Raw genomic sequence first — 25,626 nt, 5'->3', positions numbered from 1 at the left:
TTTTTAAAGGTAAACTTCATTTTGTTTCGATCTTCGATGAAGGGGTTTTACCGTATAAAATGGGTCAGTAGCAGTTCACATCATTTCTTTGTAATATTGACGCAATTTTATATCGCAATACGACGTCAGAGATAGCTGGTACTTTCACAAGGGGCCCTTAAGTGGGTAGGTATTTTTGAGCTTGTAATGTCAACAAACACTCAAGTTGGCTTGCGATAGCTAACTGTTAGTACCTAGGTAGTTTTGATTACAATAAATAAGGAAACAGGAATGATTAAAAGAAATATTATTTAATTAAGCAAAAATAAGAGTCTATGCCCTTTTTCACCATCAATCCCTAATTTTTAAGTGACCCCTATGAAAACTAAATTCTTGCTATATGTTACCATAGGGGTCACTTAAAAATTCGGGATTGGTGGTGAAAACCGGCACTACTCAGTAATGGAGTGATCTGAGCTCTATAAATTAACTTTTTTCAACCCATTACACTCTATTACTCGTATCTGGAAAGTAAAATATTTCCTTCAAGCTAAAAAAAACAATACATAAGTTTAAAAGAAAAGCAATGGAAGTCTAATTTAGTAGTTTCTAAAGTCATGCACATAATTCCAAGATTTTGTGTAACCTTTGGAGGGACTTTACCAAATACTGTGAAACTGAAAACAATTCATTCGATCAAGGAAAGTCGGTGACTCGCGTATTTTGTAAAGGCATCAATGTAGTCTTTTTTACGCAGCACAAATCAGTATTTGACTGCAATCGCACCTGATGTTAAGTGAGATGCAGTCTAAACCTGCCCTGTAAGTGACTATTCACTCTCGCCTTGAAGAAGTCCGGATAATAATGCTCGGAAAAGTCAGAAGCAGGCAGTGAATTCCAGTCTATTTTTCAATAGTCTCATAACTTTTATTTTTGTAGTTGTAATACTATTGATACTAAACTTTGATGTCACCCAGCCAGTCCAGTCATACAACGGCTCCAGACTCCTGGATGACTAAATCTGTGGTACGTCAATGCAGTTTCAAAAAATGTCTATTTTTTCTTTTCTCGTTCAGAGCAGACGAGTCTAGACTGTCGCTGAAGGGTGACTAAGTGGTTTTTAGTCACACTATATTTTTGAAGACATTTCTTTTAAAATTACAGATTTGGTTGCGACAGAGTTTTGAAGTTCTTGCCACGGGAAATGTTTATTTTCTCTTTTTAAACTCAAACATAAATATTGAAGCTGTGAATTGATAAATTCTATTTAAACCACAATTTTGACTAATAATCTTCAGTGTAGATTTATAAATTGAGTGTCATTTCGTAATAGTTTAAAAACTGACTCTACGTCATTTCTGTCCTCGAACGTAAACATGTAACTTGTATAACATTATCCATTATTTCTGCAAGAAAAAGAATCATTTGTCTTCTTTAACACATAATTGCTTGTCGAGAAGTTTAAATATGTATGAACACCATTTGCATATACCTAATTATGTGTACAGTTAAAATAATGATTACCTACTTGCCCAATTATTTGAGGTAATTCCCTCGGATATTATGTCCGCAATTTTATCTGCCAGATAGAGATTATCGTGATTGCATGATCGGCTGTTTTGTTATAACACTGATTGATCGCAATCAGCTGGGTTGACTTATACAGGGTATTACAAAAACAATGGTAAAGCATGGCTAATAATTTCTTGGTCCGCTTTGTTTTTAGATCTAAGTATCCCTTACACTGAAATACTGTGATACGAGTATGTAAAATGAGCGACCTGAACGGAACTTATCCCACTACACTTTCCCACCACTGCAACTCCTGTATAGCCAGGATCTACAGCTTGGCCTCCAATGAAACCCAACCAGTGAAGGTTGAATGTCCCGGGGGATAGCTAGCTGTCTTGGAACCCGCAACGATTTTATTCAGAAGTATATCCAATTTTTTAGCCTATATTAAGTATCTATATCTGCATGTAATACATACTATTAATTACTTGCGAGTAGGTAGGTCCTGACTGTTCTTCAGTAACACTTGATAAAAGGGACTTAACTTCTATGAAGAGTCATCGTTACGTAAATAATGAACATTTTCTTACTTTGATACCAAAAAAGCACCTGGATGATGGTCATTATAAAAATCCTTGGGGGAGGCCTTTGTCCAGCAATAGACGGAATTTGGTTGAAACGAGAAAGGCTTATTTATTTATTCAAAGAAACCAACAGCGATACTAAAAATGTAGGCTGCTTAAAACTTATCCAAGTACCATTCCTTCACTCTACATAATTATATTAGTTAGAACTGGTTTATGTAAAAAAAAACCCGTAGATAAGTATGTATAATTCTGACTACGCATTTAGCTACAAGTGATGTATAAATACATACATTAAGAATAGAGCTACATGTAGTGTATTTATTATAGTATTAATTAACATTTACAACACCTTATCAACACGTTGCCGCTTGATAATGTTATCAAATGATTGAACTTGACACTTGGCTATGGATTTTATGGATATAACACTTATTGAGTATTACATTTTATGGTTAAAAATAAAATTCCAGACCAAAACAACCTACCTACTTACTTGTCTTAAAAGTGAGCTGATAGTTTGATCCACATAATAAATAAGCATACCACCTTTTGTGATACAAATATAAATTCCCAACCTTTCATCATCATCATTAAGTCATTTAGGTCTCCACGGCAGTAGAACCCTCTCTACCTCTAGTTTAGAGGCAAATATTATTACTAGCTAAAAAGTATCATGGGACTTCTACCCACAAGGTGGACCGATGAAATCATAAAGGTAGCAGGAAGGCGCTGTGGACGCAGGCCGCTACCAACCGGGCAACATGGAAAGCATTGATTGGGGCCTATGTTCAGCAGTGGACGTTCTATGGCTGAGATGATGAAGATGAAAAAGTATCATCTGAAGTAAGTATCGATTTTAATCCTGGTTTGTATGGATGAACTTTGAACCGGCTTTCACATCACTTACATAAACACTATTTACTTGGTATTCAATCAATAATGAACAAGTTGCATTTGAGTGCTAAATTGTGGAGTCAATATTGATATTAGATTTGTTTAGAACAGCTAAATAATGGATTAAAATGCTGTTTGTTTAATTTTGGTAATATAAAGTACCCGTATGAGGTACAAACGTGACTCTACCACTGTTTCAGGACAAATATGTGGGCTGGTATCAGAAAAGAAAGATATCCTAAACAACTCAACAAACTTTATTTCCTTTCAATTGTTTCAACATGATTACCACAATTATTATCAGTTATGATTGTCTTTACAATGAAAACAACGTTTAAGAAGCTCACAGATGTTGTTATTAAATAAGAACACGGAGTCACTAACCTTGACAGCGAATGAACAACCTACATTTCCTTGTAAACAAACATCACACTTCCATATTACGATAACAACTCTACTAACTACAAGTTCTATATACCTCCTTGAGAATCATAGACCAACCCACATCAAAACAAATCGGCCACAAAACCAGTTTTAAGTGAAACCCAAAAAACTTTTGTACCTGTACACGAGGGGAATAACTATAGAGTTCGTAACGGCCGTCTAAGCATCTCGTTCGATCAATGAGTGACGCACCATGAGGGAACTCCCTCCGCCGCCCGCTTGCCTCTCGGCCCTCTTGCGTACGCGCCAGTCCACAGATATAAAACCGCCCGCGCGAGCCGTTTTGACATTCTAACTTTTGCTCCGCAACTGATAGGTGCTTACAACGTTCCAAATTCAAATCGTTCCGAATTTGAATATTTAAATTAAAAAGAACACTCTGTAACTGACAGGTGCTCGAAATCATTCCAAATTTGAATATTTAAACAAAAGAAGATCCAAAACTCAAAATGAAGGTGTACTCAGTCGTTGGAAACAAGAAGAAAGTTACTATGGAGACCAACGGTTCTCTTCTGAAAGTGGTCGGGAATAACTGCATCGTGAGGGTGTCGTGCAACCATGGGGAGATCGAGGTCATCGGCAACGACTGCTCCGTTGAAGTCCGTGACAATTATGGGACTATCCAGCTTGTTGGAGGCAACGGAATCGTCACGATTGTCAACCGATGGGACGGGGACAGAGTCCAGTTAGTCGGCCCTACGAACCATTTAACCGTCGCAGGGAAGAGGAAGGGAGTCCCATCCTACGAGGCTCAGTTGTCCCCTTTCAGCAAGAACTTGGATGACGTCATCGAGTCGCTCTTCACATTCGTCATGCGCTGAAGTGTACTTGTATTTGTGTTGTGAATAATCTTGAAAAGTCGCTTTCAGCGATGGACTGATGAACTAAGTGATACCGCTGGGGAATCTCGGAAGCCAGTGATAAGAAACTTGTGATAAAAATGATGTTTGTGATAGCAATGATGTTATTTTATCTGCTAGCTAAATCAATGTATCCATTACGCGAGTTATTCCCCGTGGTGATGACGTAGCGGTCAATGAACACGTTATTGTAGAGTCGGCAAAAAGTTGTTAAACTGTTTTGTATCTTATGTAAATGAAATAGAGTAGTAATTTGTATATTTTTGAGTGTCTAAAGATTTCTATCAAATGTAACATTATCAGTTATTTGACTAAACTATTTATCGATTGAATTGAACCAGTGAATTGCAATAAATGAATATTTGATTGAATTTTATGTCTTTATTTCCGTCTTAACCCAAAGTTTTGTTTTGATTTACTAAGATTTAAATTGAGTTGTTTACTGATTCATTAGGTAGAAGTTGGATTGATACTAATAATTTTAATTAAGTAATATGATAAAGAGCTACATAATGAAGAGGAGGTCTTTCAAATAAATATAGAACCTTAATCTTCTACCAAGATTGTTGTTGTTGAGTTTTCCAGTTTCTTAATTACCATAAATGTCTTATTCTTTAATGCCATAAACTGGTACATAAGGCAAACTTAATGCCATAGGGCAGTCTCTGCACCTATCTAAACAATTGAAACAAAAAAGTTAGCTTCTATCATACTATCATCAGAAGATATAGTTACTTCAGAAAGCTACAAACAGAAAGATAAAATTAACAATCTACAAGAAGTTAAAATGACAAAATCAAAAAATCACAATCAAAATCAAAAACATTTATTCAGTTTAGACCACAAGTGGCACTTATGACGTCAAAATATAGTAAATAATAAAAAGAAAAGGTAGCCCTTATGGGGCACTTTACATGTCTCCTTATCTTTTGGGTATATGTGAGCTGGTAGGGACCAGCGCTTCGTTCGAGACAAACATATGGCAAGTGCTGAGAAGAAACGCCGGAACAAACTCAGTCACCACTAATTGCCAGGAATTATCTAACGGTAAGAAGAATAACCAAATTCAAGTACATTAAATATGTGCAGACTGAACTGACCCGCATCCTTGTCATCAACATAGTCTCGAACCTTATAGTACCCTTTGGACAGAATCGCTACACCATTGCAAAAAATTCAGTGTGCAAACGGCCTAATCAACGAGATGTAATCTGACTAGATTGTTTATCTACCCGCAATTACAAAAATGACTTTACAACCTATAAGTGGTCCTATTATGTTCTAATGCCCTATAGAGCAATCCACTCTCATAATCTCTGGTCAATCGAGCTGAAGGCCGGGACAACCGGAACTCATGCATTTACCGGGATTAAGATATTCCGTGACTGCCGGCAGTTTGTCCCGGCTAGTTAACACATTTGCTGTAATTACTGTTCAGTTTTAGCCGTGTGTTGGCTGTAGGGTGACCATGGGTCTCTATAGTAAGGGGTAATATTGGTAACAATAGTAGGTAGTAATAGTTTTCCTCTGACTCTGTCGCCTTGGGATATTTGTCTGTCTTAAATAGAGAAATTTTCATTTACATACAATCATATTATTTACCTAGCATTAATACACAATTTACTACATCTGCAGAAACTATCAAGAATGATAAATAAAATAATTATATGAAAAACATAAATTATTTAGACATAAAGTTAGTAGGTACGTAAAGCTTGTATTAAGGTAACTACATAACGCATAAAGTATATTATTAAACCACACATTGTTTTCCTAGCAGCTACAGTATAGGTACATACAGTACCACAAAGTGTCCCTTGATGTGCCATCGTCATAGAAATAATTCCAAGAAGTAACAAGTTGTTCCGATTTACAGTTTCCAAAGATAAGCGACATTAATCGGAAGCAAACAACATCATACATGAAGTTTCGTGGACTTTTTCACGATGAAAATAGTCGCACGAGTGACTAAACATGACAACATCGATTCGATTCGTTACACTGTTTCTGAGTATTATTCAGTTATGATTATAAGTATTACTCAAGTGAAATTCCAGACGATAAGTATTATACGTCAAGACGCCCTTTGTATTGATACAAAAGGTATGCAGTTTGTCATAGTAACGTCTTTAGTATGTGACTTGGTACAGCTTTTTGAAATGGTGATATCTCAGGAAAACTAATTTGTAGGCAAATACATTAAGATATTTTTTAAAGTCCATATCACGCTCTATATTTTGTCCGTTTTACATTTTCAAAACACTATTTGAAAAGTGAAATACACAGATTTTGAGATCGAATTTTTCGGTGACTTTTATATTTTAATTTGAACACAATTAATTATAATTGAACTTTACTAAACTTAGCTCCAAGGGATGAATTGGCTATAGAGTGTAGGTATATTTTGACCGGACTATATTATAATAGTTCTAATGAACTTTTAATTCTACGAGAGCATTCACATTTTCCTCGTTTTCCCGCGGCTATTTTGGTAAAACCTCGTAACTGAATTTTATCGCTATGTCATGTCATTAGCTTCGACGAAGCGTTTCGTGGGAAAATTGGAGGAAATGTTTACAATTTCTTGTAAGTGTTTCGGATTAATTTATTTGAAAAGTGTGCCTACGATTCTAGTGAAAGAGCGATGGAACGAATAACGTAAACATTATTTCAGCTGCTTTTTATCAAACTCTATAGATAAAGTTGCGGGCAAAAGCTAGTATCTACAAATAAGGATGTTTGGCGAGTGACTCAAAATTCCACTTACGTAATTTAGGCAAATCTTGTAAAATTTCAGTGTTTTCATAGAAATAAGATAATGTCAGTGTACGGTTAATTCGGCAATAAAAGATAAGATTAATAGTGATAAGATAAGAGTTTGAATGAATAGTGTTCTCGGAACCAAAATACGCTGTTTCATTGTATTTCATCAGTAAATAAGCTGCTGACTTAACTAGTTGGAATAAGTGCTAATTTGCAACAATAGTGTATAGAGCAATTGAAGCAATAAATAATTTGAATTTGAATAGTTTGATGTGCTTTCGACCGTACAAAATAAATATTATAGGTATAATAAATGATCATTATAATCATCATCATCATTTCAGCCATAGGACGTCCACTGCTGAACACCTCCCCCAATGCTTTCCATGTTGATCGATTGGTAGCGGTCTGCGTCCAGCGCTTCCCTGCTACTATAATAAATGATATCAGAGCCAAATGATAGGAACATTTTAGACATTTTTCCGATTAGTTTAGAAAAAAAAATTAGTTTATGTAGGTATTTTATCACTATTATTTTTCGTTGTAAAATCTATTTTTTTTGTATTCTGTGATAAAACATTTTTTCCTCAATTTGACGAACACAGATTATAAATTAATCTTTTCAGGACTCCAGGTGTAGTTTACGGCCTGATCATTATTTTCTTTCAGAGCAGATGCAAGCCAAGAGCTTCTACTTTATGAGTAAAAAAAGTTACACGTTTTTGGTAATAATAGAAAAGTTATTACCTAACCCATCAAACCCCAAACAATCGATTATTTTGTCTCGGTTTTCAGGATTTGAAGGGGTAAAGAAGTAGAGTTATTTTTATGGTGACCCTACAGCACTTGTAGGCGGTTATTAGGTAAATGGGCATCAAAGCAGGCACACGCAGACCCTGTATTTGATGTCACACTAACCATCCATTAAATTGGCCATGGGTCGAACCGATTGTACTGTTGGCGACAAAAGATCAACAATGTTATAGTAAATATTTAAAAAATACGTAAAATTATCTTAAAATATTCCTGAATGGTTGCCATTTAATTTCAAAATTACCTTAATTTATCTTTGTTTCAGAACTCATAAATTTAGACGTTGTATATTTGTAAAATTGATTCCATTCCAAAACTTGTAACACAAATAATGTTTCTAAAATCTTTACTCATGATAATGATCAATAAAATATGTTAGTCTCCTAATGTACGGTAAATAATTAAATAATGTAGAGTAGAACACAGTAAACGCAAATAATAAGCAGAAGTCAGAAGAAATCCAAACAATCATCTACTTCTAACACTTTTGCTCGTGACTCTACATTCAAGAGCAACTATGACCAATGAAACAATTTGGTTAACTACTCCATTTGGAATATGAAAAATCTTTATCAGTCTAAAATACTAACTTATTAACTTTATGGAGTTTAATAGCTTTACTTTTGTTTAACCTTAAAATTAGCAAAGTACCAACGTTTTGTGTAACTATTGCTACAAAAGTAGTCCAATAGAGGGTACTCCGTTAGTATACTTCTTTCCTTGTGTTATTAGGTATATATTATGAATATAATAAAACTAATTTTGCATTTGAATGCCAAATTCCCAAAAATAGCATTTTACACCCACCACAAGGTACTGTCCACAGCACACAAATAATGGATTTCCAATTTGTCTCTATCGTCCAAAATCATTCAAGACAAAAACACCGTTTATGGTTACAGTTACGGTTAAAGTTAGGTGGTGCAACTCAGCCAAATTTTGTGGAAGGTTGATGTGCTGTTGGGAGAAGATGGGTTTTTCGACACGGACCTAGGTATAACACCTCGATCTACCACAGTTGCGCATGATTATGTCCTGAGTATGATTCATTAACTAAGATCCGTTTGCCAAGGCCTGCCTAAAAAGATTAAATGATAAGTTCTAAAAAGCTTAGAAAAGAATTGATAAGTCGGCAAATACAAGAAAGTCGGTTATTTTATTTATACTCCTCCTATGTTCTTCTGATTAATTTCGTTGCGGGTCCAATGCAGTTTAACTTTCCCCCGGGACCTATTTGACCTTCATTAGTTGGGTTTTTATGGCGGTCAAGGTGTAGATCCTGGCTACACAGGAGTTGCAGTGTATTTTAATTTAATAAGCATATGGAGGCATACTTTTCTATGGAGACATACTGGTATATTTTTGTGATGAGATAGTGAAGGTTTCCTTAATTTGTCAATCCTTTTATTAACAAACTAGCTCCGCTCGCGTTATATTCAGTTTGTCACAGATCGTTACTAAAATATGTTATTCTGATTCAACAATCATTAATCCTGTAAAGTTTCATCAAAATCCGTTCAGTAGTAACAAACATCCATACATCCTCATACTCACATTTATGATATTAGCAGGATATAATAATCCAGATGTAAAATATTAGAACGTCATCAAGAAAATACGTTCCAAAAAGACAGGTTCCACCGAGATTTGAACTCGGATCGCTGGATTCAGAGTCCAGAGTGCTAACCATTACACCATGGAACCGGCTGCGCTAGTATATTATTTGGTAGCGNCTCCGATGGTAGTAATAAAAATGTATGAATAAAAAAAGTATGAAAAATAAAATTATGAAGAGAGATTATTATGAACACAAATCGGTAGTAAGACAAAGAATAGGATTTAGAATTTTATGTGAGCCAATATAGAACCATATTATTTTAGTCGTCTCAACGAAATGTGAAAGTAAATGATCTAAAAAAAGTATGTTACGTACGATTCGTATGAATAGACTGATGACCTCGTGATCCCTTCGTCTTTCTCCGTCTCTTTTACTCAATCGGGGACGACTTTAGGAGTGAAAGAAGCAGATAGAGCAGCAATATTTTGCTGTAACACCAATAACAACTTCAAGACAAACTCTATTGGTTATTTAACATGAATTTAACTGTTACCTAAGATTGATTGATAAGAAATAGCAGCTATGTGCTGTTGACTGTACTAATAAATTGAGGTAAGAATTCATTTATTTATAAGTAAGTATTTGTTTCTAGTTCAATAAAAAACAGTGTTAATTTTGATTTAATTTTAGTGTCACAGATGTAACACGCGATCGTGATCCTTTTTCTTGCGAGTCAATGAAAATCAATATTTAATCAAATGTTAATTTTATTATTATAGCATAATTTATTTTATCAGTATCTGTACAGCAGGTACCTACGTATCTAGGTCCATTGATACTTTATCGTTACGTCACTATAATGGCTATCAATACATAAATAATGGCACTTACAGCGTAGGACGTCCACCCAGAAGGTAGACCGACGACCTCATAAAGGCGATAGATGTAGGTCGATTCGACCTAACTTTTACCCGAGAATAACTCCTGGTATAACTGACACATTGAATTTGACAGTTTCAGTATGGGAAATATGTCAAAATTGACGATTTATTCTAAGATTAATCCACCCTTACAAACTTAAATAGAACTTCAGTAGTTTAGTCTATGTTAGGTTTACTTTGTATGGGAAATAATTTTTTCCCGATTTATCTTTTGTTTTTAGTTATCGTATGTTTGTTTCTTTATCTTATTATAATATTAAAAAGACTTACATAATTACCGGATCCTATTAGTGATTAGATTGGCATCGGCTGAAGACGGCATATCAGGCTAACCGTGAATCTTAATACTGTTGTATTAGGGTATATTTTCCAACAAAAATAACTAAAACGCAGTAATAAATTATTGTGACTGATTTAGCGATAAGGTGATTACCCTTTTATTTTTATTTAAATTCTTCGGATTAGAATGGTTGTAATATTCGCAGCTAGGTTATCCATCTTTCGCGGTTCCATGGTGTAATGGTTAGCACTCTGGACTTTGAATCCAGCGATCCGAGTTCAAATCTCGGTGGAACCTGTGTTTTTGTTATTTTGAAGTAATTTCTTTTAAGATTTTTTATTTGAATGAGTGTAAGATGAGATAAGTTTTGAGTTATATTTCTTGAGGTGTTTTATGAAATAAAGCTTTGCTTTTTTTTATGGAAGTGCTGCCAAAAGCTATCAGAAGATAGCAAATGATGTGAGCAAGTCAAGGTTGTTAAATCATCATCAGCCCAGGTCATTTAGAATAGGCGCACACCGTTGATTATTCGTCGGCCGATAGTTTAGTCGGGCAGTTGATCAGTATGGGCATGTGGGAGTGTGCACACTACGTCGATTCGATTTGGCCGATTCTTCATACAAATTAAAATCGAGCACAACTAAGTATCGGCCAACTAAAAATCAACGGTGTGCGCCTACTCTTAGTCTCCACTGCAGGTGCATCCTATCTAATTTACCAGTCAAATGGAGAAAGAAAGAAAGAAAACAATTGGATTTGGGAACAAAAGACAGACACATACCTACTCAATTTAAAAAAAACGAAACGAAAAAGTTGTCAAAAAGGTCACTTAGTGCCATATGGAGGATTTAGCTTACACTCCCGTCACTGGTTATACCGGTCATGATTCATCATAATATTATGTTAGTAACTAAGTACCTACACATTTTAATTCGATTATTAAAAAACATAATTTTACATGTCGCATACCTTGTAAACGTGTACTGCTGAAACAAAGTAACCTAAATTGGCTGTGTTTATTAATTTTTCCACTAATCATGTTGGTAAACACTAGAAAATTCCAAAATTAATAATCAAGTGTCACCTATAAAAACACTCCCATAACCATGCAAGGGCTGGCCGCCCCCATGGTGTGCTAACGAAAACCCATCAAATTCCATAATTGACGTGAGCGTGCGCGGTCTCACCTTCGACTCCTGTGGGACGCACAATTCACTAATCAGAAATAATAATTCACAGGTAATGTCCGTCGGTGATACGTATCAGGGAAGGGTTAAAGGTGGGTTACACAATAATCTGCTTTTAATGCACGTTAGTTAACAAACATTTGGTTTATCTACTGTAATAAAAAATATGGCGTAGTGACTACTAAAAACTCTATGGGTAGCTTTTTGTTCGGTATTTTTGTTTATTATTGAAATCGTTATCTTTTAAAGTTATCATAAGGTCATTAAAACAAATATGATAATTTTATAATTATTCAGTTACATGTTGGCGTGATCTTCGTTTTCAATATTTAAAAAGATACAAATACCGGCCTCTTTCTTCATAGATTCTCTACTATCAAGCGAATTGAGTAAGGATTGTTCTCGCAACTTTATCAAGTGACCTATAACACAAAATAATTTATTTGTTTGAACTTTTTGGTAATGACAGTCAGTTCAGTTAATCGTCGGTTAGTATTCTTCTTTGACCTAACCAGTTTTAGGTACGTTTTTATTACTAATTCCTGCGAACATGATTATTTTATATCTAAGGTCAATTTGTTACTTACTAAACTATGGACCATATTGTCTGAAAATAAATGTCTTTTATTTAAAGCAAGCATGCAGGTTATTTAGGTAGCAGCATGGACGCTGGATGCCGTCCGCTACCAAGCGGGCGATGTGGAAATCATTGGGAGAGGCCTATGTTTACCAGTGGACGTTATAACTATAAGAATGGTCCTTTTATTATTATAAATTTCACCAGCTTTCCTTAACCGTCGATTAACCCTAACATAACCGCACAGTGCAACCGGCCCGCCATAGATTTTAACGCGCCTGCGCCCCGCCCACAAATCCCAAAGCGACGGCAAAGAGTTAGCTTTTAATTAACCTAATCAGTTAATTCGTTAGGAGCGGCCCTGGTTCGGTGTAGCTTAATATAAAATATGCCGTTTGAGGCCTGATTGATGGATAGCGGGCTAAGGGTTAACTGTAGGTCAGTTGGTATTGAAACAACAATTGTCAATGCTTATTTTGAAGATTACCAATTTGCCATAGGACGTTTTATATTTTTTTCAATATTACATATTTCCATCGAACACTGCTACTCGTTGGGAATAAAATTCCCATTGAATCACACTAGTCTAGTACTGATCACACACATTAAATACCTTTAATATCAAGATATAAGAGATTTCATTATAAAGAAACAATCTTCTTCTTGTCTTGTCGACAACAAACCTACACAGTGTCAGCCCAAACTCCGCCACAAGCGTGGCGTTGTCAGTAGCCTTCATTAAATCTTACTGCGTGCAGTTGTTAGGGCACGCTGGGCACGACATCATGTGCTTCGTCGACTGAGGAACAAGCTTTGCGTCGACTGAGGAGCAAGCGTTTGAGTCATCCAAGAATCCCCACTATAAAGAAACAAAATACAATAAAAATCTAAACAATTAGTAATCTAAAGCTAACAGTAAGAAAATACAGGTTAAAGAGTAAGGGTATTTCCTAAATCTAATAAATATAACCTAATCAGTTAATTCGTTAGGAGCGGCCCTGGTTCGGTGTAGCTTAATATATGCCGTTTGAGGCCTGATTGATGGATAGCGGGCTAAGGGTTAACTTTAGGTCAGTTGATGTTGAAAGGATTCCCACAAGGTGAACCGACGACATCATAAAGGTAGCAGGAAGGCGCAGGATGCAGGCCGCTACCAATCGATCAACATGGAAATCATTGGGGGAGACGTTCAGCAGTGGACGTCCTATGGCTGAAATGATAATGATGATGATGTTTTTGAAGATTACCAATTACCCACTTAGAAATAAAATCTTAATACGAGTTAGTTGATATTGCAGAAAGCGCAGTTTTGAATGCGTATTTTGATGTAGTCTGACAGGCTAGCAAGCTAAAGTGACAAAGGGCATACAGCACGCAGAACTGACGGCTTGAGCATTTGGGCAGCAAGCTTCTGGAATGGAGGTCACACGTACCGACAAGCGTAGCATGGGACGTCCACTCATAAGGCAGATGACTTTGATGACGATGATGATAATGAATATCTTTTCACGCCAATTTCTACTTAGGTATTTCAAAACTTTAATAAAATACAGATGTACGCCAAAAATATAGGTTCCACCGAGATTTGAACTCGGATCGCTGGATTCAAAGTCCAGAGTGCTAACCATTACACCATGGAACCGATGGGCAATTTTCTTATTAAGCCAAACTCTACCTGATAAATTAGCTACGCTTTATTTACTCAAGTGTAGCATTCAATGTAATAAGAAACATGAAATACGACTTATTATTAAGTACCTAGGTATGCTTTTAGTTCCGCTTACGTGCATTTTATTTTATTGAAAACAATCAATCGACATAGAGATTTTTATCTGGGGGCACGGTAGTGCTTCCGCCAAGACGAGCCAAGGGACGCGCAAAGGCACTATTGTTACGGCCATGCCATATACAATTTTAACTAAGGTGTTTTTTTGAAGTTAGGCGAGAAGAGTTAGAAGCTTGGCTCTACATGAGTACCTACCTACGTAAGTAACATTTTATGAGATGTCACAAGTTTTTCACTGTGCGGTGAACCAACCGACGCGATGTCTTGGCAACATTTTACATAAAGGCATTTTAGTGGGATGTTAATTAATGTAATTTATCAATTCGGTTAGTTGAGAACTCACTAGTTTCTTTGTCAGAATACTATTAGGGACTTCTTATCTAAGCAATTTATTGGTTATCATTTCTAAATTAATAAATATCGTAGTAAATAAACCTAACGCACCTAACTAGATACTAATCAAGAAAATTAGCTGAGTAATTTAAAACTATTAAACAGTCTGCTATCTTACTCACCTTATACAACGCATAATAATAAGTATTTATTATTTATCCAATGCGACAAACAGCAAAATCACCCATAATAATCGTCTCTTATCAGTTGTCAAATCATAATTTTCATAGCAAAAGATCAGGTTCCACCGAGATTTGAACTCGGATCGCTGGATTCAGAGTCCAGAGTGCTAACCATTACACCATGGAACCGGCTGAGACACGTGCCAAAACTACCGGGCTGTTTGCTCGTGAAGATACTTTCACTATGTGCTAATTTTATGCACACGTGTGGCGTGATTTGAAACTATTTGGCCTTGAAATAGTTATTTATTTTTGTCTTCTACAGAATGTATGTATAGGAAAATGAAATTAATTATTTGTATGAATATTTTTGTAGCGTAAGAGAAGGGTTAATTAAGTTCCCAAAGCTTTTAAGAGATTTTTTGTTACGTTACCGTTAGTCGTTTTAGCAAAGCAACAATGCGGGGAGATTCTTTTCTATTAATATACAATTTAGCAATAATTACATTCCAACTACATTTCACCAGGTCTTTTTAATTTCGATGTGATCAAAAATGAAGCTTTACGTAAGTACTCAAAATGTAATGTTGTACCTTATTTTTGAGAAAATGTGTCATAACAATAGTCACACAGTTACCAAAATGTAATTGTAGAGTGTGCGTCTAAAAAGTCACGTAGATATCTACCTCTACAAATTAATATCGGTTTCAGCAGTTGATTCCTTTGCCTAAAAAAATAAAATTCGAATACTGGCCATTCATAATTCGAAAACAGATATGTTAGAGTGACGTAAATAGGCGGAATGTGTCGAATAGTCCCAAAGCGGCCCGTCTTGCTCATTGTAACTCGATAAGATATTTATTGGCGGGAAACATTTGAAAATGGAATCGCTCCCGGAGGCTAACCGACGTCGCCATAACGGGCGCACGTCTCCTGGCATTCTACATTTTTATTTTGTCAATATTTAATGCGATGCCCAGAAAGATGGGTTGTACACATACGGTTGGGACACGGAGACGCGTCCGAGGATAAATGGCGAGATAAGGTACCTACTGCTTGTTACTTGTAAAAGAAAGAGGATTTAAAGAGAACGTAATTAAACAGGTTACTTTGAAGATAAATAACTTAGGTGGAATAATGATAACTGTGCAAGATAAAAGTGTGTTACGAGAGAGCATGGAAGGATGTATAATGTAAATACTTTGTGTGTGATGAGTGAGTCTGCAGGACGGGACTATTCCCTCTCGTCCCCACCGCTGCAACTCCTGTGTAGCCAGGATCTATAGCTTGACCGCCATAAAAACCCAACCAGTGAAGGTCAAGTTTGTCCCGGGGGAAAGTTTAACTGTCATTGGACCCGCAACGAAATAAATCAGAAGAACATAAGAGGAGTTCGAAGTTAAGGTTCGACTTCGCTCCGTTGCAAAGCGGGTGACAGGTGACAAATAAAGGTGAGTCTGCAGGAATGACATCTGTCACTCTTGTGACCTTATTTCGTCATACATCGATGCAGTCTATTCAATCAATGCTGTTTGTTTGGTATATAACTAACGCTAACTTCCATACTTCATGATTTATCATAATAACGATTAATAAAATTGGAAAAGAAATCCACGAATTCATCTTGGGATATCACCTGTGTAATCTCATGTGCGAAGAAGGACCGATCTCGACCGCGAGCATACATTCGCGACGGCGCTTAGCGGCCGCCATAAAATATTGTTTTTTGCCAATATCCGAACGTGTACCAGTGAACTAGCCCAGGAGACAAGGTTCTAATAAACACACGCCCACACGAAAACGTTTAGCTACAGAATACATTAAAAGGTGAGTCCGATGATCATATTAAATCTTCTCTTTTATGTTACAGTACTTTTCGCATTTGGTATAGTTTTTCCATTTCAAATATTATTTTTGGGCAAACGTAAATGGCCTATAAAAAGAATCCCAGGAGATTAGTAAGTGAAGTAATACGAGTATAGTGACAAGGCTATTTAATTTTATTAAAAAATCAATAAAAACCGCTTGTTATTTGTCTCGTCACATCAACCACACTATTTAAATATCTGATTACGTATCGTTTGATAATTGGAAATTAGGAAAAATACACTTGATTAAACAAAGCTCTACTTACTTTAAATAGCTAATTAATACAATATTCTCGTAGCCAATGAGGACATCGGCCAGCTGTTACTGACTGACTGCAAAAAATAAAGATACGCTGTAACCGAGCACAAATTAAGAAAAAACCAGCTAACAAGGAAAATGTAGTTCCAAAAAGATCAGGTTCCACCGAGATTTGAACTCGGATCGCTGGATTCAGAGTCCAGAGTGATAACCATTACACCATGGAACCGCTGGTGACGATTTTCGTGAAATCGAGCACTTACTATTTAATTAGCTGGTTTCGTACTACTTATTTGTTGATTGGAACGTAATAACTAGCACACTTGTTTAAACATTAATTTTAATAGCTAATTATTCAATACTCTCCGAGCCAATGAGGACATCGGCTAGCGGTTCCATGGTGTAATGGTTAGCACTCTGGACTCTGAATCCAGCAATCCGAGTTCAAGTCTCGGTGGAACCTGATCTTTTAAAGTTTTATTACGGACAGTGTGATTTTTAAATAAGTACATTAAGTAAATTCTGAAAGTGGCAAAATATCATCTCATCCTGATTTTATTCTTGTATTGTTTTTCTTTTCTAATTTTATTTATCGTTTTTCTAAAATCATCGCCTCTTTCAGTGTCTGACAAAAGTCACTGTTTATTTTACTGTGTTGCAGTTACCTAGTGTATTTTTTTTCATATTCCATGAAAATTATTACTACTATAAAAAACACAATTACTAATTCAAATATTCTGAGTATACGAAGTTTAAACGAGATAGTAGCAGGATGACTGTCCCTTGGCCTAATATCAGTAGAGTTAGGTGGCAATATGAAATATGAAAGCGTATCGTGCCCGGTTACCTGTCACATATTGATTGATGCCTTGAATATTTCATTTTAACTCTTTGGACGGACCTCTGCCAGCCTCTACAGAAACTTTGGAAATTATGTGGGACAAGAATTTGAGATAATACCTCTGGAAAGTTTTTGAGAAAGAATTGCGGAATTCACAGTATTCTTGATTGATCTGTAATACAATTTAAATGGTTTTATAGTATTTTTATGGTACGTTATGATGCCAGGGTATAGTGAAAGTCAAGGCGAGAGTGAATAGGCACTTACAGGGCAGTTAATATGTACCATCCTAGACTGCATCTCACTTAACATCAGGTGCGATTGCGGTCATACCTGCCTTGTCTTGCATAAAAAAAAGTCTAATTTGTCCAGTAGTAGGTTGAAAGCCACAAAATCGACTATAAAATTGTCAAAAGTTCAGGTTCCACCGAGATTTGAACTCGGATTGCTGGATTCAGAGTCCAGAGTGCTAACCATTACACCATGGAACCACTGGCCGATATCCTCATTGGCTCGGAGAGTATTGTTTTATTTGCTATTTCAATTAATATTTAAACAAGTGTGTCAGTTATTACGTTCCAATCAACAAATAGTACGTAACCAGCTAATTAAATAGTAAGTGCTCGATTTGACGAAAATTTTTACAAGCGGTTCCATGGTGTAATGGTTATCACTCTGGACTCTGAATCCAGCGATCCGAGTTCAAGTCTCGGTGGAACCTGACCTTTTTTTAAATATTTCCTTTTCTTTAGCAGCTTTTATCTCTTCCTATTTATTTATTAATCTAACTACTTACGCCCGTATTCACAAACGATGCTTGCTTATGTGAAGCCAATTCCTCCATGGTTGAGGATTCAGGGTGAAGCTCGCTTTCACCTTCGGCCTGATCATCATTTACCATCAGGTGAGATACAGGTCAAGAGCTTCCTCGTTGTGGATTAAAAAATAACAGCAAATCGAACGTACAGCGTGGAATAGAGCTCTGTGATTGGTTCGTGTGTCACCTTGTGCGTCAACGCGCACTGTGAGACCTCATAGTAATGTTTGTGAATACGGGCGTTAGTACAGTACTTTTACAAAAACGAAACAAACGAAAGCCGTTTATTTTTAAAAGAAACAAAAGAAGTATCAGTTCACACTTTTCCCTTTCAGTCTTGGGTTGCTAACATTAACATAAATTTAATAATGACGATAAACAACCGTCCTGAAAAGCGAATCAGTCAAGGGTTGTCCCCGACAAGTATTTACTGCGGGTAGGATGGAAAAACTTCTCAACTACCCACTTTTCATTTTGAATGTAATCTACGCGGGCGACAAATAGACTGTGGACATGCCGCGTCGGTGAGCGCTTTTTTCTGCTTTTCGCCCATCAATTTTCTCGTTTTCAGGGCTGTTTAAGGTGCGGGTACATTGGGAAAGTTAGAGGAAATAAGCTTTTGTTTTTGTTTTTATATTTTCACTAGCTTTCGCCCTCACGTAAGTATTTAATTTAACCATGTGATGTAACTGCACGTGTTTCTATAGCGTGTGTAGTAATATTTTTTTGTCGCAGTTAATATGCTCGTAGCAACGGGTATTAATATCCGAAATACATTTCAACTTCATTAAAAGTAAGATTAGTTAACTTTAAGCAAGGTCATATTGAGTAAACGCGGGACATACGTACTGATCAGATCATATAGATTGCTGGAAGGCCCTGGATGCAGGCCGCTACTAATTGACCAATCTGGATGTATCATTGACTACATCTGGATGTATCATTGAAGGAAGCCTACGTTCAGCAATGGACATCTTATGTTCAGCAATGATGATAAAAAAAACATACCAACCGAATCGAGAATCCTCCTATTTTGGAGTCGGTTAAAAATGATGACGGTATTCAACAAATTAATCTCTGCCTGAAAGATCGCTGCAAAACTATCAAAACTCCACCTCAGCCGCATACAATATTGAGAGTGCAATTGAACAAAGTTGTTGCAAAGTGAAACTATTGTCGCGCGAATCTGAGGCTCTACCTCGAAAAATGATTTCGATTTGTTCGACTCTATCTGTTTCTCTCACACATTTTATAAATTTCATTTGATTACTTTCTTTAATACACATGTATTAGAAGAAATAGTTCGTTACATAGCGTAATATTTGGGAAGGAGGAATTACCTAAGGCATTTATTAACGTTAGCACATGCTTCGTCAATAATAGATTTTAAATTAGGTTTAAGATGCAAGTCATAGAAGTTAATTAGATAACCGAACATAATAATAAAATTTTCTTTTAAAATGTCAGATAATTGCCAATATTAAAAAAATATTTTCATGGAACGGAGGTAGAGTTTGATCAAGTAAGGTATTCACGATAGGCCTTAGCGGGCAATTCAATCTTTTTATATCTTTGAGACAAGATACCAGTTTGAATACACCTAGGTAGTACCAACTACCTAGTTGCTACCTATATTGCCTTCGCCTTTCAGAAGATAAACTCTACTTTCCCATTTTCCTGTCCTATTCTATCACTCGCAAACACAAATTTCACGAACTTCTTCTATTACAGATACGGGACTATTCCCTCCTCTCGTTCCCACCACTGCAACTCCTGTGTAGCCAGGATCTACAGCTTGACCGCCACAAAAACCCAACCAATGAAGGTCAAGTTTGTCCCGGGGGAAAGTTAAACTGTCATTGGACCCGCAACGAAATTAATCAGAAGAACATAGGAGGAGTTAGAAATTAAGGTTCGACTTCCCTCCATTGCAAAGCGGATGACAGGTGACAAACAAAGGTTTAAAACCTTTAATAGAAAAGGATACGGTCGACTTCCAAGTTCTTTTTTGTCTTTAAAAGTAGACCCCTTTAGCGCGTAAATATTTTATTAAAGGGTGCGCGCGACCATTGCTCTAGCGCGCAATATCGCCGACGCGCGACAAATCGCCCCGTGTGGATCGTCCTTGGAATGTAGGGGGTTTCTAAAAGGTATTTTTGTTGGTGTCAAGGCGTGAAGGTGATTTATCTTAAACCAGAGTATGCAGTACATCATTTATTTCTTTGCCTGTAATATGAAAAACACTTTGCAAAGTCATTTTTTTTCAAAAATGTTTGGTAAGAGAAAATATGATTTCCGAAGGATAGGCAGTTTTTTGTGGTTTCATCATCATCATCGTCATTTCAGTCACAGGACATCCACTGCTGAAGGTCTTTTCCAGTGATTTTCAGATGGCCGGTTGGTAGCGGCCTGTATTCTTTCTTCTTACACTTTACTCGATTTTTTTTACCAGAGGCATGGAGGATTTGCACCAGATATGGATTAATTTCCTGACAGATATATAAGTATTTTGTGGAAATTTACCATTCGAGTAAAACCATGGTAAAAAACTATTTAATTTCATGAAAAGAAAACCATATTTGAACAATTTTGACGTGACTTTACACAGATGTTTGTAACAAAGGCTATCCATGACAAAGTAACGCGTGGCTTCTCGAATTGCCAATTTCTTATTATTTTATGAATTAATTTTGAAACGTAACAAAGTGATAAAATAATATTATTAATCGAATGGTTTACTTGTACAGGTGGAACCTATTTTTCAGGGTATTGTAGAGTGGCGTGACGCCGGGGCTTAGTGCAGGTGTTAAATGAAGACTTCTGTGAAATCAAGTAACTAGAAAACAGGCTGGGTTGAACTGTGATATTGATTACTAAATTTGAGACACTTTTTATACTCATTTAGTCGAATACGAGCGAGGGAAAGGAGCAAATCTGCCGCGTGGTTCGCGAAATTAGTCCATATTAAATAATTAAAGTCAAAGATCTACAAAAAACTAAAAATTAAAACCTTATCTTTCTCACAAAATGATTATCGTTGTGGTTACAAAAAATTCCATACTTTTTTAAGTACTTACAAAGTTACTGTTTTCTTCTAGCAACAAGAGCTACAATAACTTCGATTCCAACATTGTCTATCATTCTTCCCAGCCGTCTAAAGTGAAACAGTCGACAGCATATCCTATACATTTTCATTGCAAAACAGCGCTTATTTCAAATGCATAAGACACAGTGTATACCCTAACATGCTGTACATAAGATACTCGTTAACCACTCCAGGGAAATTCGCGTCAATACCTCGCATCACTCCGCAGACTCCATCCAATACATCGAGGAAATCTTAATCCAATACGCCACGACAGCGAATGATTTATACGGCGCCGGGCTCCTGATCAGAACCGCTAAAATGCCGCTTGCGTATCCGGCTCGAAGGATTAGAAATACTCGTTATTAAAATTTATTAGCGAATAGAGTTGCTTCTCAAACTAAATTTTTAAATAAACAACTTGAAAAAAAAAAAGAAATACTCGTATTTGTTAGAAAGTCCATAAAATCCAAATTGTAACTAAAATACTTTTTTCTGGCACATCATACTTTAACCGTAACTAAACCATAACCGGTGTTGTTTTTTGTATAGTGTTTGACAGACTTTTGACGTTTGGAAAAGTTAAAGTAATATGGTGCAACCCAGCGTTACAATTATTTTTAACAGCTGATCAGTCAATGAACTAGCATTAGTAGTAAGTTAGGGTCCATAAAATTGTATCTTACCTTACCAATAACACCTTTTGTAAACTTTATGGAAGCAATAAACTATTGAGTATTGAATATTGAGTATTTTTATAATGGCCTTATGGCAGGGATGTCTAACCTTTATGTGTCGACGTGCCACCTTTCTAAATATTTTTTTGATGTAGTCATAGACGTGCCATCTAAATAACACCTAATGCTATCAATGAGGTGTAGTATCGTACAAATGAAAGGACCTTACTCTACAGTGGCACTAATTGATGAGGGCAAATACGATAGCCCTTAATCTAAACCCATTATTTACTATTTTATTTTATAGTAAAGTTTGTGATGGCGTGCCCTAAAAATTGTGGCGAGTGCCATCATTGGCACGCGTGCCATTGGTTCGCCATCCCTGCCTTAGAATAGAATAGAATAGAATAGAAAACTTTTTATTTGCAAGAAAGGTATACAAGCAGGTAAGACATAGATTAAAACAGAGAGAAATAAACAAGTGGACAATTAACTGCTTGTGCCCCTCTGACAAAAAGGCACCCGCTCAGCGTACATCAAGACCGCCAGGGCTTGTCTTGAAACTGATTTTCAGCGGGGGCCCTCTGTTGTCACGGCGTACCCCTGCTGACGGAGATGCAAGAGGAGAGGAGAAAGGAGTCCACAAGTCCGGCAGCAGGGAGAACGCAGCAGGGGGGCGCAATAGAAAAAGAGAAAACAAACAAACAAAAAGAAAGAAACAAAAAAGCACCATAAAAATTAAATAATAAAAATAAATTCATTTTACATTAGGTAATAAATTATGAATTACAATAATAATAAATTACAATTATAATAAATTACAATAAATTTAGATTTTAATTATTAATTACATAATTAAAACACATTTAAATAAAATAAATTAGATTTAAAATACAAATAAATTATTAAAAAATACCATTCCTTACTTATCTAATTGTTGCCATTGATATGTGTTTACTGTCAAGTGTCAACGACCGACATGTGCACGAGATGTGAGAATAATTGCCACGTAAATTGATTAAATGTGGTACATTTAAAGGATATTTCAAGAAAGCAGTGCCAAATAATAAAACCAAATTAAGAGCAATCCGCAGCACTACAATCACACGAAAGGGAAGGTGAGTAACATCCAGCATTGTAACCAATTTTATGCAACAACTACGGATTAATAACATACAATCTTNGTTATGGCTGTAAGGGAGTAGGGTAAGGTTAGCCGGAGCATGTCCAAAGATAGGCCATCATGCCCCCGGGCATTCGACTTCATTCCTCTGATGGTCTTAAGAACCATCTCCTCACTGACTGTGTGCAGAGTAAAAGTAGCTGCATTGTTATGCCTATGAAACTCAAAGTAGGTCAGTTGAGAAATGGATACTTTATCCTCACCTTATGGTATGGTACATATCAGATTCACTTATTTTTGTATATGACAGCGTTTTTTACATCGAGCTTTCTATTTAAAACAAAATGGCAACTATGATGCCTCTACAATGTTACAATTAAAATCGAAGCAGCATCTTACCGGCCCCATACTCCGGCAATATACTCAGGCAGCGCACCTGCGCGCAATCACATTAGCCTCGCGCTGCGCAGGTCGCTGCTTTAGCACTTACAGCTAATTATACAGCGTTTTTACGTGATTTATGTTACTGGGAAAATTGTATAATGTAGATATACCTACTTGCCATATTGATAAAATTTTTAGGCACTTATATCCCATTATTTTTGGAATTGTAGGTTTTTAATTGTAGAATACTAACTTAAAACTACTACCAGCGCCGCCGTTGGGATCGGTGACCAAAAGGCCTTTTTTTATTTCGAAAGTGTTGATCAAAATGTTTTCTGGATTAATTGTAAAAGTAGCCATTCGATCAGTTGAATTTTTGTAACAAATTATCTAAAAAAAACTTTAATTATTACTTAGCATGCTTAAATGACATAGAGCCGGCTCTACCGATTCCAACCTACTTATCGGTAAAGATTGACAACTGTCATTAACGAACGATAAATCGACTCCAAACCGAGCGTCGTTCTATATTTGAAATATGTCCGGCGGCACTAGCGTTCAATTAACGGAGTCCGTTATTAATGGGACGCTCCCGGGCGTCCGATTAAACTCAATCTCCGGTAATCCGCGGCGCGAGGGCCGGTTGTACTGATGACGGTTAAAAACATGAATTTTAATCAATGGTTAAAATTCTGTATGTCTGAATTCTGAATTTAACAGGTTTTTATAGCTATGAACACACCTAACAACAAATTAGTCGCTATAAGATACTTTGAACAGGGATTTCATAAATGTAAAAGGTAGGATAAAGTTGGTTGTTATAAACAATAAATTAAAACTATGAGTTAATATCTAGCATATTCATCATATCATAATTACGCACATAAGGGGCCGTCCATAAATTACGTCATCGATTTTTTCAGATTTTAGACCCCCCCCCCCCCCNATCGTCATTTCTTAATGACCCCCCCCCCTTCTCCCAAAATTGACGTCATTACCAGTTTGACAAAATTAAAACACTTGGTTACAGAATCACCTTTTCTTTTTTTAATAGAGTGATTCTTAAGGAAGGTTTATATGTATAATACATGTAAGTACCACGGGCGAAGCCGGGGCGGGCAGCTAGTATTATATGTAATACCACAGAATAATAATAAGTACTACGTACAGAAGTTTTACTTCGCAAAGGTATTTAAAAAAATGTATGCTCAATGTCATTAACAATATGGTGTAATTTAGCCTGTCTCAAGAGTCAAGCACCATTTTGTTGACAAACGTCAGTGATCGGCACTGCGCCGAAGCTATAGGATAGGGCTGACTTCGGTTTTTTCGATACACATTCAAAATCCAAATACTTTACTGCAGTTTAAACCCTTAACGCTGGTTTAGCAACAGATCAACCGAGCCTACCACGAGTTGGTGTAACCGACCCGATGCGGGCTGCGCGGGGAAGGCACGCACTAATTACCGAAGAGAATTCGATGCTATAAATCACGGACATAATATAACTGCGAGCGACTGTCGACGGAATGTGCGCCCAAATCCACTGCCAGAGTCACATTTGAGCGGGATTTTTGGGATTCAACATTATACAGATCGTTTTTCGAACTTCGAATACCCAAAATCTTTACATATTATGGAAAAAATAGGTTCATAACTTATTTTGAAACATGCTGGCTGGAAATACCAGATTTTGAAAATTATTGAAAAACCTAAAAAAAGTTAGTGATGGTCAGATTTGCTGACGGTGTTGTGTTCGTCATTTGTTTATTTGTGAAATTATGTGATTGTCATTTGTTAAGTTGATTCGAATCGCGTGGGCTCTACATTACAAAGATCGTCAAACGAACTTTGCAAACAGAAACAAAGAGTTTTT

The 25,626-nt window shown here is 36.4% G+C and overlaps 1 protein-coding gene and 8 non-coding genes across 9 annotated transcripts; 4 read left to right on the top strand and 5 right to left on the bottom strand.

Moving 5' to 3' along the window:
* Positions 1–3,696: 3,696 nt before the first annotated feature.
* LOC114366119 (poor Imd response upon knock-in) lies at positions 3,697–4,647 on the top strand. Its single transcript, XM_028322906.1, has one exon. The coding sequence runs from the start codon at positions 3,866–3,868 to the stop codon at positions 4,235–4,237; it is 372 nt and encodes a 123-aa protein (XP_028178707.1). The 5' UTR covers positions 3,697–3,865; the 3' UTR covers positions 4,238–4,647.
* A 4,837-nt stretch (positions 4,648–9,484) lies between these two features.
* On the bottom strand, positions 9,485–9,556 carry TRNAQ-CUG (transfer RNA glutamine (anticodon CUG)). The gene has a single exon. It is a non-coding gene; the product is annotated as a tRNA-Gln (tRNA).
* A 1,300-nt stretch (positions 9,557–10,856) lies between these two features.
* TRNAQ-UUG (transfer RNA glutamine (anticodon UUG)) lies at positions 10,857–10,928 on the top strand. Its single transcript has one exon. It is a non-coding gene; the product is annotated as a tRNA-Gln (tRNA).
* Positions 10,929–13,965: 3,037 nt separating this feature from the next.
* Positions 13,966–14,037, bottom strand: TRNAQ-UUG (transfer RNA glutamine (anticodon UUG)). The gene has a single exon. It is a non-coding gene; the product is annotated as a tRNA-Gln (tRNA).
* A 776-nt stretch (positions 14,038–14,813) lies between these two features.
* TRNAQ-CUG (transfer RNA glutamine (anticodon CUG)) lies at positions 14,814–14,885 on the bottom strand. Its single transcript has one exon. It is a non-coding gene; the product is annotated as a tRNA-Gln (tRNA).
* Positions 14,886–16,980: 2,095 nt separating this feature from the next.
* On the bottom strand, positions 16,981–17,052 carry TRNAQ-CUG (transfer RNA glutamine (anticodon CUG)). Its single transcript has one exon. It is a non-coding gene; the product is annotated as a tRNA-Gln (tRNA).
* Positions 17,053–17,214: 162 nt separating this feature from the next.
* On the top strand, positions 17,215–17,286 carry TRNAQ-CUG (transfer RNA glutamine (anticodon CUG)). The gene has a single exon. It is a non-coding gene; the product is annotated as a tRNA-Gln (tRNA).
* Positions 17,287–18,083: 797 nt separating this feature from the next.
* TRNAQ-CUG (transfer RNA glutamine (anticodon CUG)) lies at positions 18,084–18,155 on the bottom strand. Its single transcript has one exon. It is a non-coding gene; the product is annotated as a tRNA-Gln (tRNA).
* A 158-nt stretch (positions 18,156–18,313) lies between these two features.
* Positions 18,314–18,385, top strand: TRNAQ-CUG (transfer RNA glutamine (anticodon CUG)). The gene has a single exon. It is a non-coding gene; the product is annotated as a tRNA-Gln (tRNA).
* Positions 18,386–25,626: the final 7,241 nt, after the last annotated feature.

The sequence above is a fragment of the Ostrinia furnacalis genome, unplaced genomic scaffold, assembly GCF_004193835.3.
Source record: "Ostrinia furnacalis isolate ACB-3 unplaced genomic scaffold, ASM419383v2 OfSCF0535, whole genome shotgun sequence".
Lineage (NCBI taxonomy): Eukaryota > Metazoa > Arthropoda > Insecta > Lepidoptera > Crambidae > Ostrinia > Ostrinia furnacalis.
This window is presented reverse-complemented; position numbering and strand designations above follow the sequence as displayed.

Bases quoted from the DNA above. Each gene is read 5' to 3' on its own strand.
- LOC114366119 (XM_028322906.1), top strand. From the start codon at position 3,866: ATGAAGGTGTACTCAGTCGTTGGAAACAAGAAGAAAGTTACTATGGAG.